Source organism: Neofelis nebulosa, chromosome 7 (genome assembly GCF_028018385.1).
Source record: "Neofelis nebulosa isolate mNeoNeb1 chromosome 7, mNeoNeb1.pri, whole genome shotgun sequence".
In the NCBI taxonomy this organism is placed as follows: Eukaryota; Metazoa; Chordata; class Mammalia; order Carnivora; family Felidae; genus Neofelis; species Neofelis nebulosa.
In genome coordinates this window covers 19,570,450-19,586,879 of record NC_080788.1, presented here as the reverse complement: position 1 = coordinate 19,586,879, position 16,430 = coordinate 19,570,450, and the positions used below count along the sequence as shown (strand labels likewise).

General features: G+C 46.4%; 1 protein-coding gene across 2 annotated transcripts in view; it reads right to left on the bottom strand.

Moving 5' to 3' along the window:
* Window positions 1–406: 406 nt before the first annotated feature.
* Window positions 407–16,430, bottom strand: part of ALDH1A3 (aldehyde dehydrogenase 1 family member A3) — a 38,924-nt gene continuing 22,900 nt past the window's right edge. For both annotated transcript variants that reach the window (XM_058736772.1, XM_058736773.1), the window contains exons 10-13: window positions 11,391–11,555; window positions 10,036–10,193; window positions 8,659–8,733; window positions 407–2,310 (exon numbers count right to left, since the gene is read on the bottom strand). In XM_058736772.1, the coding sequence (XP_058592755.1) occupies window positions 2,238–2,310; window positions 8,659–8,733; window positions 10,036–10,193; window positions 11,391–11,555 (471 nt within the window). In that variant the 3' untranslated portion in view covers window positions 407–2,237. The remainder of the gene's footprint in view (window positions 2,311–8,658; window positions 8,734–10,035; window positions 10,194–11,390; window positions 11,556–16,430) is intronic.

Genomic DNA, 16,430 nt, shown 5'->3' with positions numbered 1-16,430 from the left:
CACTTAGATCCTCGCGACGAAAATGCAAACCTGTGCACACAGAAGTGGGATGCAGTATTTTCCCTAAATTCTGTTTCCCCTCAATTCCTGTGCTGTCCTTCCCACCCTTTTCCACAATCACACCCTCACCGAAACAGACTCGGGCAGCTTAGGTGACAGCTTCAACTTCACCAACTAAGACGCACAGCCTCTGAAGCCAAGCTTGCTGCCTGCCTCCACCCACAAACCCACGCAAGCGGGTTTCCCACACAGGCTAAATGCGTGGCCTGATGGATTCAGCAAATGGAATTTTCATCTTCAACTACTGATACTGCTTTACTCCAAGCCATTTTGTACTGAAGGTCTGAGAAAGAGAGAGGCCACCCGTAGAATTAAAATGAGTTTGGTCCTTAAAGGAAAAAACAAGTTTGTCAAATATCCAATTTTATTTTACCATCGTTGCGTTGTTGAACACAATCTGCAGTTAGGGTCGGAATTCCCAGGCCAATAGATTTTTTAAAACCATACCACAGGAGTAAACCTTAAAAGAAGTGAAATCTAATACTATATAGATTTCCATCTCTAAATACAGTATATTACAGAAGGTTAAATATACCACCTCTGTTTACTTACAACTATAAAAAGATACATTAACTATACCAATTATAAATAATGTAGCATTTCATATTAAAGGCATTATTATACAACAGAAGATTAAGAACCCTCTAATGTATTACTATCAAGGTTAGTGTCTAAAGTTGCTTGAGATAAAATCCTGAAAATTCAGTGTCTGAAGTCAAATCCTGACTTAGCAAGTTGCTGACAGTTTAAGTGATAAGTGTTAACTGAGGCAGAGAAGGTGAATACCGTATTGCCTATTTCTGACAAGAATGATAAACCCATTTCACATAGGACTTTCTTCATCTGTACACTGCTTTTGATGTCGATTTTCATTGTATTATTGCCCTCCCCCCAATTTAATTCTCAAACATAATTTAATTCCCAAACATAAGCACCATTAGAAAAGTACTAGTTAGTAACGGTAAAAGTATCCAAATAACGCAGTTACGTTTGGTTTTCGTTTTTTAAAAGCTATCTGGGAACGCTTTAAAACTTGGAATTGCACGCATTTGCACACACAGGAAAAGAAAATTTCGCAACATGTTAGTGCAGTACTCAGGCCACTGTAGTAGGAGACCCAGTTCTTCCACGGAGTCTGGGTGTTATTTGTTAATTAATCATTAATTAATATCAAAATAGGACTTTAAAAAAGCCAGGCTGTATTTAAACAACGGCCAATGGCCTTTCCAGTTGTGTATGTTTTGCTAGTCTAAAACAGATAACCAAACTGGAGAAAAAGAAAACTACATAGGGCTGATCATAAACCATTAATGCAAGGTAGAAATTGATATTCTGTAAAAGCGGAGTGTGGCTCTGATTTGTCAAACACGAGAGTTAATTATCCTAGCATTGGCTATGCTCTTGTAGTGTCAGAGCACTGGGTCCTTAGCAGCAATGGTGACACCAGCGATGTTCTCTGCCTAAGAAAGTGCCTTGGTTAAGGTCGACCGTGACATAGTTTTAGATAAGCATTTTGGGCGCTGATTCGATCATATTCCAAAAGGAACACTGGTTTTTGAGCTGAGTCCCATGGTCAATGTCGAGATGCAGTCCTTGAAGACGCACGCCCATTCACACCCAAGACCTTCAGTACCCTTCCATAGTACTGGACTCCCCAGAACTCCCCACTTTGGCTCCTCACAGTCCTGCTTTTGTTTTTGTTTTTAACTTAACGCTGTTTCTTTCCCACTGAATGCTGGGAGGGGCTTGTTCTGTGGGCAGGTGACCCTGAGGAAGCCACAGGTGCAGGGCTCTGTTTGCAGAACAACCCGGGAGTTTTTCCAAGTTCTTACTGGAGTCAGAGCCGGCAAAACATTTGTAAGTGACCGCTGGATACTTGAAATGCCACTTCCCGTTGGCCACACCCTGAGCCTTTTTACTGTCCCTGGGGACCTGGTTGAAAGGGAAACACAGAAACAGCCAATAGCTCCACCCCCAGGCAGGACTGCAATTTCACACACAACATAATGGTCAATAACACAGGAGTGTGAGAGGAAAAGAAAAATCGTTCAAATCCAGTAGATGTAAAGTCTCCACAACAAAGTGACCCAGGAAGGCGGGCAATGCACGTTTTCTTCGGCAAGTTTGATCTGCCACATTCGGCTGTCCAACGTTTGAGGCAGGAGCCCATCGTTCCCTCAGGGGCTCTTGTCATCGAGTTTGATGGTGACTGTTTTCACTTCTGTGTATTCAGCCAGCGCATATTCACCACTGCGATTACAGAAAAGAGGAGAATATAAAATGGGCATGTCACTTAGCCGTTCTGTGGGAACCTGTGTTCAAACGCTTGGTTGGTCACTACTCTGGGGGGCAGTTCGGAGTCTACACAAAAGGTCAGAATGTGATGACTTTATAGAGGAGAAGCCAGGACTGTAACATCATTACTATGTTTAAGTAACGGGATCTATAAGTTAAGTTTAAATATAACGTTTCTCGGGGTGGGTTTCTGGGTGGCTCAGTCGGTTAAGCGTCTGTCTCTTGATTTTGGCTCAGGTCACGAGCCCACAGTTTGTGAGTTCAAGCCCCGCATGATGAGGCTCTGTGCCGACAGTGCGGAGTCTGCTTGGGATTCTCTCCCTTCCTCTCTCTCAAAATAAATAAATAAATAAATAAACTTAAATAAATAAAAGAGATAAATAAGTATCACGTTTTTTGGTGTGTGATGCTTTGGAAATATTTTCAGAAGGAATAAGTGCTTGTCTTTAAAGAACAAAAAGGGATGGAAATAAAGAGGTGGATTCCCTGAGTGGGGAGTACAGAGCGAGAAGAGGGCCTGCATGGGTGAACAAGGAGGGGAGCTGGAGATGTGGCCTGAGGATGTGCAAGGGGCAGAGACATGGAGGGCCTGGAGTTGACCTCAGAGTCTGCAGCTGGGGACCAGCTGTAAGAAGAATAAGGCCAGCCCAGAGCGGTGAGGGCAGCAGACATTAGCACAGCCTGGACACAAGGGGGACCACAGCTTTTGAGTTAGCCTCTCTGCTATCTGTCCCTTCTTTAAGTCTTGCAGAGCCCAGCTGACCCTTCTCGGGCGTCATGGGCCATCCTCTGGGCGGTCCCTCTTCCCAGAACTGAGATGCAACTTTGGACAGATTTAACTGCCTCTCCAACACTTGCTCTGCTGTTAAGCACATAAAAATGTGTACTTGTTGAGGAAAAGAGGTAGACGCAGAGGTGGCTCCTGGAGGCTGTGTCGCTAGGAAGACTTGAGACATGGTTCCATTTCACCCCTTAGATCAGGGGTTCTCAAAGGGTGGTCCCCAGGCCAGCAGCCTCAGCAACACCTCAGAACTTGCTCGAAATTCAGATTCTCAGGCCCCCTACCCTGCCCTTGATATGATGCCCCCCTTCAAGGTGACCACATCTCAACCCGCTGCACCTGTGTGGCAAAGGAGAATTAAGGTTGCAGATGGAATTAAATTTGCAAATTAAAATAGGGAGGTTATTCTGGAGTACCTGCATGGGCCCAATGTAATCACTAGGATCCTTAAAAATGTAAGGAGAAGGAAGCCAGAAGGAAATGAGACTATGGAAGCAGGTTCAGAGAGGTGCAACATTGTTGGCTTTGAATACAGAGGAAGGGGCTGTCAATCAAGGAATGTGGGAAGTCTCCAGAAGCCAGGAAAGGCAAGAAAACATATTCTTTCCCTGGAGTCCCCAGAAAGGAAGGTAGCCCTGCTGACTGTCAGATTTGGAGCCTCCAGAACTGTATCAAATCATAAATTTATGCTGCTTAAACCACGAATTTTGTGGCAATTGATTGTAGCAGTAACAAAAAACTAATACACGCTACTAAAGTGGGATCCAGAAATCTGTGTGTTTTTTTAACGTTTTTAAAAAGTTTGTTTACTTATTTATTTTGCGAGAGAGGGAGCATGCACACGAGTGGGGGAGGGGCAGAGAGAGAGAATCCCAAGCAAGCTCCATGTTCAGTGCAGAGCCCAACTCCAGGCTTGATCTCCCAAAGCCATGAGATCATGACTTGAGCTGGAATCAACAGTCAGACACTTAACCGACTGAGCCACCCAGGTGCCCCCAGAAATCTGTGTTTTAACAAGCCAGGGGATTCTGATGCAGCTCAAGTTGGAGAACCACTGGTTTAGACCAATGTAGCTTAAGCAAGTTCTTTGTCTTCCCTGAGCCTCCATTTCATTATCTTTAAAATGGGCATATCATCACCTCCTTGCAGTTATAATGATTGGAGATAATTTAGTATAGAGCACCTCCTATGTGCTAGGCAAAAAATGAATGCCAGAAAGTAACATCATTATTTTGAATTAATATGTCTCTGAGAGTTTTTGGTAGTTCCCTAAAACAAATAGTTCAAGAACCCATGAGAATGAGTGAATTATTTTGTAATCTTTTCTAAACGTAACACAAAATATAAAAGCCCTATGCAGAATGCTGAATTGAACTTCTATAGAGCAGGAAATCCATCTATCCACCCCCACAAACAAATGACAAACTAGAAAAAAATTATGTTCACAATTCTATGTGAGAAACAGTGCTGTTTTCCTTCACATACAAAGAGCTCTTAAAACCCAATTAAAAAAAAAAAACCCACACGCAACCAAATGGAAAAATCAACAAAGGGCATGAACAGTCAGTTCACAGAAAAACAAACACAGGTTACTTAGTAAGTGTTAAAAATGCGCTCGATACCCTCACAATTAAAGACAGGCAAACGAAAAGAGTGGAAAGCTCATGTTTCGTGTGGCGGATTACCCAGTTTTAGGAATTTATTCTGAAAACAATCTCCCACGAGTGCCTAAAGATTTCTGCACAAGAAAGAACACCAGCATGGTTTGTAATAGCAAAAGCGCTTGGAAACAGCACAAGAGTCCATCATGGGAGACGCAAAGGACGGAAGGGTATCCAAAGCCCATTCTCAAAAGCAAAAAGTAGCTTTCTCTCCCATTTCATTTGGAAACAGTAAAGAACGCACACATGCACACCCACTGCATGCAAAGAAAATGCATAGGGCCTTTGTATTTTGTGCTACATTTAGAAAAGATTACAAAATATTTCTAACAGTGAGCATATTGTGTTGCACTGTTTAAAATCTAAAGTGGTTGGGGTGCCTGGCTGGCTCAGTCGGTTGAGCGTCCAACTTTGGCTCAGGTCATGATCTCACGGCTCATGAGTTCGAGCCCCGTGTCGGCCTCTGTGCTGACAGCTCAGGGCCTGGAGCCTGCTTCGGATTCTGTGTCTCCCTCTGTCTCTGCCCCTCTCTCGCTGGTGCTCTGTCTCTGTCTCTCTCAAAAATAAATAAACATTCAAAAAAAATTTTTTTTAAATCCAAAGTGGTTCAGGATTTATCAACTTAGTAAACAGAAGTACACCAAATGATGAAAGCACGCTGCATTAGCTCATGAACTATTAACTCCAGTATTCAACCATTCCTATAGGATGAAGTACATGAATCGCCTCGTTCTTCCTATTGCTGCAATCACTGCCAGAGTTCAAGTTCATGCTGCTCTCATTCAACCCACTGTGGCGTCTCCTAATGGGTTTCCTGCCCAGTCATGACTGTCTTGGCATGCAAAGCCATCCATGAGCCCAGCCATTCTCCTAGTAGACCTCATCATAACGTTGCAAGGGGCACAGACTGGATCATATGTTCACTGCTATGTGCTCAGAACCCAGCACGTGCCTGGTGCGCTAAAGGTGTTCATTAAACAGCTGCTGAGTGAACCAAGGAACACATGGACAGAATGAATGACTGAACAGTGGTGACCGCCAGCAAATGGGATTGAAGATCCGTGGCGGGAAGCCTAGGCTTCCCACATGCCTCTACCGTGTGCATTTCTGTCATTGTTGCTTTCTGTTGTTGTTACTGCACAACAACCAGGAAAACTGCCCAGGAGGAAGAGGACTTGTAGGCTTCAGCCCAAGACCTGCACAGGAACAGCCCCCGGAGGGGCCTGTGGGTGGGCGGCAGATAGCCAGCCCAGTCCAGGCGGCCGGAGATGGGGAAAACCACGGAATCCACCGTGCAGTGCTCCAGCACAGAGAAAAGGAGAACTAGATGCAACATGAAGACATTAATCAGGAACGACTGAAAATGGAAATTGGTTTGCAAGTCAGTTTCCAGGCTCCCTGGGAATTATGTTAAAGTACTTTATCTAAAGCCTTGGGAAAGTATATGCCAAAGGTCAAAAAAACACATCGAGAAAAGTCCCGACTGTGGCAGGATGAAACATGGGCTGTGCTCCGTGCCAGGCGGGGGTGCTGAGGACCCGGAGGCACAGTCAGAGCAGGGGAAGGGGGACAGAAGTGACACAGGTGAGGAAAGTAATGAGCAATAGTCGGCGTGAGTGAGTGCACACTAGAAGTCAGGTGGGCCCCACACACCCTTGCCACGGCTTCCATATCCAAGGCCGTCTGGTTGGGGGCCCAAGTTCTTGTTGCAGCAGGAAGCTGTGTCTGGCCTCTGGGAGGAGGACTGTGTGGGGTTCTGGGGCCCTCAGCTGTCACTGGTCGAAGGCAGCTGAGTAGAGGACACCAATGTCCTGGCTGACTTCATTCCAGGTGGCTCACAGGCGTGACATCCCTGTTGAGGAAGGCCTTGTGGTGTGGTGGGTCCAAGAGTTCAACCCCACCCCTGTCACTTATGGGCAGTGTGACCTGGGAAAGGCAGGGACCCTCCCTAGCACCCTTGGGTTTCCTCATCCAAAAATTAGGGTAGTAGTACTAGCCATCTACAGTGGACAATGTTTGTGCCCACCTATAATTCATACACTGAAGCCCTAACTCCCAAGGTGAAGGCATTTGGGAGGTGGTTATCCCCACGAATAGGATAAGCGTCTTTATGAAGGAGACTCCAGACAGCTCCCCTACCCCTCCACCATGTGAGGACACAGTGAGAAGACAGCCATCTATGGACTAGGAAGGTAACCCCCGCCAGACCCCAAATCTTCTGGCACCTTGATCGCAGACTTCCAGCCTCCAGAACTTGAGAGATCAATGCCTGTTGTTCAAGCCCGCCTGTCTGTGGTGTTGTTATAGCCACCAGAGCACAATGAGACACCATCTCATAGATGGTGTGAGCGTGGAATCAATGAACACACGCGAAAGTGCTCTTACAGAGCCTGGCCGACTCTGTTCTCAGCAAATGCCAGTTGTCACCCATACTACGGCTGTTGGGGGGCCCTGACCGGGACCCAGGTGACCCCGGCCCAGGCCTCATGTCTCTCTCGGGCAGGAGGGTGTGAAAAGAAAATGAAGCAGAGACTCACAGAACACAACACAAACAAGCCACTCAGGGGATGAAACATGATTTCTGCAAAGGGTTTTCACCGCCAAGAATTTACTGAAGTTCCCTGAAGGGAAAACCAGCGATAGGAATTAGGACGACACCAATGGATACACTCTACTCAGATGTTCAGATGGTTCTGGCATATTTGCCATGACTCAGAAATGGATTAGAGAGAAAGACCAACACAGGGGAAGGGACCCCAATGCTGTGGAGACTGGTCAAAAGCATTTGTTCAGGGAGGGAAGCCAGCCCCGCTGTTTCATAATAACATCTTTATTAAGAATCTGGAAGGGGAGTTGCCCAAAAGCCCCAATAGGGCCCAAGCCGAGGAGAAGCATTTGAGTGCTCCCACTGGAAGATGCCCAAACGAGGACGAGGTAATGCATTTGTATATAAATAATACAAACTGTTTAACTAAGAGGAAGAGCTTGGAGCCCTTTGAGATGTTCCAGGAGCAGCCCTGCATGTTGTCACAGATGGTCCCCCTGGGAAGAGTGATCCTACAAGCTGTTTGTCCACAAAGACTAATAAAACCCCAAGCACCACCACGAAGGATGTGGGAGAGAAGGCATCGTCCAGCTGGAAACTGCAGTGCGTCCACTCCCGGAACGCTCTGTCCAGCCCTGTGTCTGGACCTTTTATCTCAGGCCAGACACAAGAAGGCCTGTCCGTTAGTCTACGCATGGAGTTCATCTTCCCAGCAGGCAAGATGGAAAGGAGCTCTGGAGGAATATGAGTGGGTTTGATGGAACCACAGAGGACGGGGCAGTATGTCTCCCAAAGCAGCACCCAGAAGGAGCCAGAGTAGCCCAGAGTCTGTCCCCAGAGCCTCTGCTGGTAGGGTGGACAGCACCAGAGCCCGACCTGGGAGAGAGCCCATCTCCCCTGCTGAGGGCTAGAGTTTGTGGGAGTCTGGCAAAGAGTGCACTTTTCCAGTTCTGCCCCTGTCCTCACTCAAGGAGCCTATGCCAAGTCTCTATGGAACATCTCCACCTGTGGTGGGTGCTGGGGAGGACACAGGAGCTGAGGCTAGAGGTTGGTCCTGGGGCCAGAAGGAGGGAAGCATGAGAATGAGGGCAGGGAAGGGCAGGAGTGGGAAGGTGGGAAGGAGATGGTGGATGGAAGGGATCCATCGCAGCCCCAGAGGGAAAGGGCCACCAGCCTTCCTGACACAGCTGACCCAGCCTGCCACCCAGGAGCACGGGGCAAGGTCACCGGACTGGAGTACATGTCCCCACCACCCTGTGAATGTAGTATATTTTTTATCCACCTGCTGGTGGGCGTGCAGTAACAGAAATACTTACAGTTCTCTGCCATTTCCTGACATTTTAAAGCCACCAAATGGAGCCTGTGCGTAGATGGCATTATAGCAATTGATCCTGGAGGAAGAACAGAAGACGTTCATGATTACCTGGAGAAGACCCACCTGGGGTGCGTGCATCTCGGCTGTCAGGCACTTGAAGCAGACTGTTGCCTCAAGAGTGACTTTTGTCTAAGTTTTAATAATGGGAACAGGTGTGTTCAACTTCTGTCTTCTCATTCTTCCCACCAGAAGCTAAAATTCGAACATTTTTTTTAATGTTTACTCATTTTTGAGAGAGAGAGAGAGAGCATGAGCGAGGGAAGGGCAGAGAGAGAGGGAGACACGGAATCGGAAGCAGGTTCCAGGCTCTGAGCTGTCAGCACAGAGCCTGACGCGGGACTTAAACCCACGAGCCATGAGATCATGACCTGAGCTGAAGTCGGACACCCAACCGACTGAGCCACCCAGGCGCCCCTAAAATTCAAATATTCTCAAGGATAAAGCTCTTCACTGGGATAGGAAGGGAATGTCAAGGGGGAGAAGAAAGGAGAGTGAAATTATGGCGTAAGGGAGTAAGATTCAGCTTTGAAATGACCCAGCCCTGACCTCAAAGTTCTCCTGCTTGGTCATAGGATTCTGGTCTTGTTACCCAGCCTCTCTGAGCCCCCTTTCATGTTTATCAGCATTATCATCTTTACAATGAGGATGGGGCACCTGGGTGGCTCAGTTGGTTAAGCGTCTGACTTTGGCTCAGGTCATGATCTCACAGTTCGTGGGCTCGAGCCCCGCACCAGGCTCTGTGCTGACAGCTCGGAGCCTGGAGACTGCTTCTGCTTCTGTGTCTCCCTCTCTCTCTGCCCCTCCCCACTCACACTCTGTCTGTCTCTGTCTCTCAAAAATAAACATTAAAAAACATTAAAAAATAAAATGAGGATAATGTCATCTGCAGGATTGCTGGTAAAGCAGGGACTTTCACCCACACTTTGAACAGGACCATGCGCTGCTTTTAGAACCAGAATACAAAATTAAAGCGAGAGGGAGTGAAGCCCAAGGGACAGCACGACACGGTGGTCAAGAACATGGACATCAGAGCTACGCGGACACCAGAGTTGCCCAGCGGGCTGTGGGCTCTGCTGTGCCACGTACTAGCCGTGTGACCCTAGGCAAATCACCCAGTCTCTCTGTGTCTTGATTTTCTCATCTGTAACATGGAGACGATGACAGTCCCTGTCTCAGAGGCAGTCATGAGTATCGAGCAAAGCACTAAGGTGGTGCTTCACACATAACACACAACTAGCATCTCTCTGTCGACAGAAGAGTAATGAAGTTAGCAAGTCAGCAACTCAGGAGAGCCGAAACACGCACACCCTCTACTCACCAGACTGTTCCAGACTCCAACGCAGAAGCCAGCTTCAGGGCCTTGTCGAGGTTTTTTGTGAACACGGCTGCTGTGAGTCCATATTCAAGGCTATTTGCCCTTTTTATCACTTCTTCGATATTTTTGAACTTCAGTATTGGCTGCACTGGTCCAAAAATCTAGGATTAATTGCAAGAATGGCCATGAGAGTCATGTTCGAACGAAGCACACACTCTGAGCAAACACTGCCTTTGTTTTATGCCTTCTCCATGTGCCTACATGCAGCAGAAATGACGACCAGAGGAAAAAGAATGTCCAGAGATCTTTTTATTTACGTGATGGTTGACATCTGAAGGGAAGGATTACAATGAAAAATTAAAATATCAACTGAAAGTATATTTCAGGCTTATGATTTCTTATTGTCATCAGGGCTTCTGAGAAGCCCCAGCCCTTGAGCTTTGGCATAGACCCTGCATACTGACATACACAGAAGACAAAACTTTCCAAGTTTTTCTTGGAGAAAGTTATTGTCAAGGGTGTTTGCAAGGCACGGAACACACATAGAACTGTGTGCCCCGACCTCTTGGTGGTACATTTTCCATCAATGAAGATGCCATAAAATGTTTCCCTAATAACTCCCAGGGGAGGGGATGAGACAATGTTCCTTGTTATGCCAAATAAAAATAAAAATCCCATAAAAATCTCTAGGAGAAAGTCTGTAAAATACCCCCACAGGAAGGCAGTGATTCACTTTCTCACACGTCCCAAAAGACCACATCCCAGGATCGAACCACCCAGGACCCTAGGTGGGAACCAGTTTCCATCTAGATTAATGGTAAGATTGAAAGACAAAGTTAGAATCACACTTTTATGGAGGTCATAAGGAAGTCATATGGAGGTGACCATTTGCAAAGATGCTCATGGTGGAAAACTTCATAGAGAATTCCAGCCGTGAGGTGTTCTTTGCATCAACACACTTGTCATTTCAGTTCAGTCTAGGGGGAATGAAGGCAGCTTTGGACTGTGAACCTATAGGCAGCAAGAGCCTTCCAGCATGTGCTAACCCAAGGATGTGTCAGAAGACAGAAGAGGGATGGTTGATCCCTAGAGATGTGTGAAAATGGGGGGTTTAGAACAAACTCTGCACCTGCTATACAGTGCTTGGGGTTCCCAAAGGCAGGTAGGCAAGATGGCTTCTCTCAGGACCCCAAAGGAGAGGAAGAAGGCCACAGGAGAAAAGAAAACGTTCCCTGCACAAAGACTTCTGGGATGCCCAAGCCCTAGAGAAGACTTCTGTTTGAAAGGCCCAGCCCTCTCCCCCTTCGAGTCCCATAAGAGTCCCCATGGAATGAAGCCTTTCCTGCAGCGCCCAGTACCTCCTCTTTGGCAATCCTCATAGTGTCAGTAACTTCTGAGAAGACCGTGGGTTTAATGAAGAGCCCCCTGTCTTCCATAGCCGAACCCCCACATTCCAGTTTGGCTCCCTCCTTCTTCCCACTCTCGATCAGATCGAGGATTTTGTCAAACTGCTTTTGGTCAATCTGCAAAACAAAATGAGAAGTACAGCCTGGATTCCTTCTGGGCAGTGGCTGCCATCTTATGAGTCCAATGGCCTTTCACATGATCAGCTGTCCTACCCCTAAATGTTCTTGCCAAGTCATAAGTCATGGAGCAGATGTGCCTTGTATACAAATACTCCTCTGATGCACATATCTAGGCTCTTTGGAGCAGGGGAGAGAGGGGGAGATAGGCTCTTCTCATCCTCTCTAGGTGTAGGGTTTATTCATATGACTGACCTCTTCCATGCTGTTAAGCAAATCCATGAATGAAACAAGATCTGAAGTGGTCACGTTCTTTGCTCTCCCAACTCTTCGCATCCTGGGAAGGCTGCCAGATTTGGCAAATAAAACTACAGGATGCCCAATTAAATTCGAATTTTTGAAAAGCAATAAATGACGTTTTCAGCATAAGTATATACCAAACCAATGTTTGGTAAACGTCATTTATTGCTTATTTGAATGTCAAATCTAGTTGAGTGCCATGTATGTTATCTGGCACCCGTGTGCCCTTCGCACAGGGCACCATGGATCAGCGTAACAGTTACTGGAATTTTCCATCCATAATGTGGAGAAGTAGGAAGGAGAGCTAACCACTGTACCCAGAACCCCCAGAAATACAGCAGAGTAAGCCTGAAGGTGAGATGGATGGGCTGCTTGTTTGTAAGGAGCCAGGTCATCAGAAAGGCTCCACCTTCTGCCACCTTGCCTAGGAATCTCCTGGGCTAGCGTGCACCCTGTATCACTAGCCTAACACTCTGCTCTTGGACATGGCACCCAAATAGCTGTCAAAGGGTACCCTATTTGCGAGACTGTGCTCAAGGGAAGAAGTGCTATCCTCATCCCCAGTAGGCCTTCTTCCCTAATCCATGGATGCCCTGTTCATGACCATGACCCAGCTGCTAAGTCCCTTCCTCTTTGGCTGAGAGAGACAGAGTTTTGACTGTGATTGGTTTGCGGTAACTGAGATTTTTAGACAGAAAAACTGGTTTTCTTAAAACAATTTTAAATTAAAAAAGAGAAATAAGCAAACCCAATGGTGTATTTGGATGACTGTTCCTGAGGAGCAGGCTGGCTTTTTCAGAACCAGTGGGCACAAATCATGCACGTCCCTAGACCAGTCATCTCCTGAAGTGCGGATCCAGTGTTAAAATTCCAAGTTTTGGATCCTTGTACCAGGATAAATTCCAAACAGATCAAAAATTAAACCATGAAAAATGAACGCAGGGAAGTTCTCAAATTCTCTCATGTGGGAGAATGCTTCTGTAAATATTGGGTGTTGATGGTCTTTCTATGATGTGAAACCCAAAAGCCAAAAAGAAAAGATGATAAATTTGAGTATATTATATAAAAAAATGCAAAAACATCATAAGCAAAATCAAAGGGCAAAAAACAAACTGGAAAAAAAAACCTGACAAGTCATTTCATAGAACTGAAGCTAATTTCTCTAGCATTTAAAGAGTTCCTGGTGCCTGGGTGGCTCAGTCGGTTGAGCTTCCAACTTCGGCTCAGGTCATGATGTCACGGTCTGTGAGTCCAAGCCCCGCATCGGGCTCTGCGCTGACAGCTCGGAGCCTGGAGCCTGCTTCAGATTCTGTGTCTCCCTCTCTCTCTGCCCCTCCCCCGTTCATGCTCTCTGTCTCTCTCTGTCTCAAAAATAAATAAACATTTTTAAAAAATTAAAGAGTTCTTAGAGGGGTATCTGGGGGGCTCAGTCTGTTAAGCATCCGACTCTTGATTTCGGCTCACGTCATGATCTCAGGGCTTGTGAGATCTAGTCTCGCTTATGGCTCTGAGCTGACAGTGCAGAGTCTGCTTGTGGTTCTCTGTCTCCCTCTGTCTCTCTGTCCCTCCCCTGCTCTCTATCTAAAAATAAATAAATATTTAAAAATAAATAAGTAAAATAATGAGTCCTTGGAAATGATAAGAAAAATGACCAGAAATATAAGGAAAAAATAGGCAAAGCACCTGCAGAGTTTATGGAAAATGGACTGCAAATAGCTTTTAAACATGATAAGATGTTCTGCCTTACTCCTTATAAGAGATATATGCGTATTAAAACTAAGTGAGATACGGTTCTTAACTCTCGGATGGGCAAAATCCATATCCTATTAGTAAGGCTGGAGAAACAGACAAGCTCACACAAGGTTGGTATAACATAAGTTGGTTCATCCTCTTCGAAGGTAATTTGGCAATGCTTGCAGAAATTACAAATGTGCTCCCACTTGGTAATCCCACTTGGGGACTCCGTCCCACTGATGTCCTTGTATGTTTACAAAATGACATACAACATCGTGTGTAACTGCACATACTGACATGTTCATCAGAACATATCGTTTGAGGGGTGCCCTGACGGCTCAGTTGGTTAAGCGTCTGACTCTTGTTTGGGCTCAGATCATGATCTCACAGTTTGTGGGATCGAGCCCTGCGTCAGGATTTTCACTGACAGCGCAGATCAGGATTCTGCTTCAGATTCTTTCTCCCTCACTCTCTGCCCCTCCCCCACTAGCACACGCATGCATGCACATGCTCTGTCCCCCTCTCTCTCAAAAATAAATAAACTTTAATTAGAAAAAGAACATGGTAAGGGTGCCTGGGTGGCTCAGTCTGTGAAGCATCTGACTTTGGCTCAGGTCATGTTCTCTCGGTTCATGAGTTCGAGTCGAGCCCTACATCAGGCTCTGTGCTGACAGCTCAGAGCCTGGAGCCTGCTTCAGATTCTGTGTGCGTGTGTGTGTGTCTCTCTGCCATTCCCACATTCATGTTCTGTCTCCATCTCAAAAATAAATACAATATTAAAAAAAAAAGAACATGTGATTTGAATCCTGGTGAATTCATAAAGCAGGATTCTATCTACCTGTGAAAAAGAATGAGGCAGGTTCTCATGGCCTGGTATGGAAAGGTCTTCAAATTTCTTATGAGAACACAAAAACCAAGGTGCAAGCAGTATAGATGTCATAGTTATCTTGTGGGTGAAAACGGGAAATCAGAACACATATTCCTGTTTGCTTATATATACATAAAGAAATTCTGGAGGGCTATGTGAGAAACTAAGACTGTGGGGTACCCACGGAGGGAAGGTTAAGAACCAGGTCCGTGCAAGAGGAAGAAGGATGGAAGAAAGACTTTTCTCTATTGACATTTAGATGTGCCCTAGGTTTTAACTCCTATGTCTGCATTCCCGCCTAGAGAATGAATTTAAACAACTGTAATGGATCCAGGAATATCTCAAGGTTCTCTCAACTTGTCTCTGGATGAACCTGGTCTTGGGTTAAAAGTTCCAGGACTGCTCTTTCCTCCTCCCCAGAGGCCAAGAGGGCTTGTAGGGCTTTATCAAACTATGGGTCCTGACTGGCTGTGACCATTCTCTGCCTGTAAGACCAGACTTCTCACCTGTCTGTCCTATAGGCAGTGCTGGGGTCCCCGTGGAAAGCCTGCATATCCAGACTCAACTTTTCCTGATGAGTCCATGTGAACACATTGTCTAAATCTAATAGTCCTCCAAGAAATGGCAGCTGGTGACTTCCAGTGCTGGAAGAAGACCTGCCAGAAGTGAATGGCCCGGTGGGGCACAACACCAGAGACGGAGTCAGACGGACCCCGAAGGACAGGTGGAAAGCTGCACTGGGCTCCGCTGGAGAGGGCACCGGATCCTGCCCCCACCAGGTGGCCTGTGCACTGTTTATGTGCCTCGTTGCCAAATAAACCTAAGAGATTTTGGAGCATTCGGCAAAGCAACTGCCTGCAGTGGACACCGATCTAGGTCAGCTAGCTGTTTTACAGGCATGAGACAGACAGGACTGACTATTTGGACAGCTGTAAATCCTCTCTGAGTAAAAATCTTATTACCATAGATGAAAAAGCACTTTGGGAGAAAAAAATCCAACAGTGTCCTAAAATAATATGCTGAGGTTAGGCGGCTTAAGTGAGCTTTCAAAAGGACTTTTAGCAGCAGCATCAAAAGCACCGACGAAATCAACACCCATTCTGCTTGGATCTGCTCTCTTGGAAGAGGTTTCTGTATCTGGCTTCAAAAGTCAAGTCTGGAGCCTTGGAAAGAGACTTATGAATAATGATGGGGTGAAAGGGTTTCCTTACTATGGGATCAGCTCACATATTTCCCACGGAGTCTGGATTAGCTTTACAATGATGGTGGGTTTGATAATGACTTGTGGCCATGTTTGCATTCAGACCTGAAATCCAACCAAGGCCACTGGACAACTTTGTGTCACTGGCCGCTGGGTTTGGAGCTGAGGTCTGGCAGGGTGGGGAGTTTTGGCCACAAGCTGAGATGCTTCTCTCCACCAGGGTCACATGGCATTGGAGCCACAGAGCATGTGGGCTGGGAAAAGGCAAAGATGGGCACTGTGGCCAGAAATGCACCTTTTCCACGTGGTCCTCCCCCTTCCCCAGCCAGATCATCCCCACGGGATGGTCAAGCAAGACCTGACCGACGTGACCTGAAGTCATGCACAGACATTCATTGCTACCTAGATCAGGGAGGCTGTCATTTAATGCTCAGCTCCCCTCCTTAAAAAATAAAGACTTATTAGGTGCCTTGAAATACTCATAATATTCATCCATTACTCCCATTTTCCAGATGAGGAAACTGAGGTTTGGAAGGAGCTTGGGACTTTCTCAAAGTCATAGAGCCAAACTTGCACTCAGATCCATGGCTTCCCATGTAAACACATGGTGCCACTGCAGTGGGTAAGCAGCAAGTTCCCAGGATGTAGACCTAAGTAGGTGAGTCTTGACACGTGATTTGAAACTTCGTGGCTGGGGCAGGACTTTGGCTACGAGAAAAGTGGGTTGCTGTTGAGCTCTATTTCAGTAATGCATGGGATGGTCAGGCTGCCC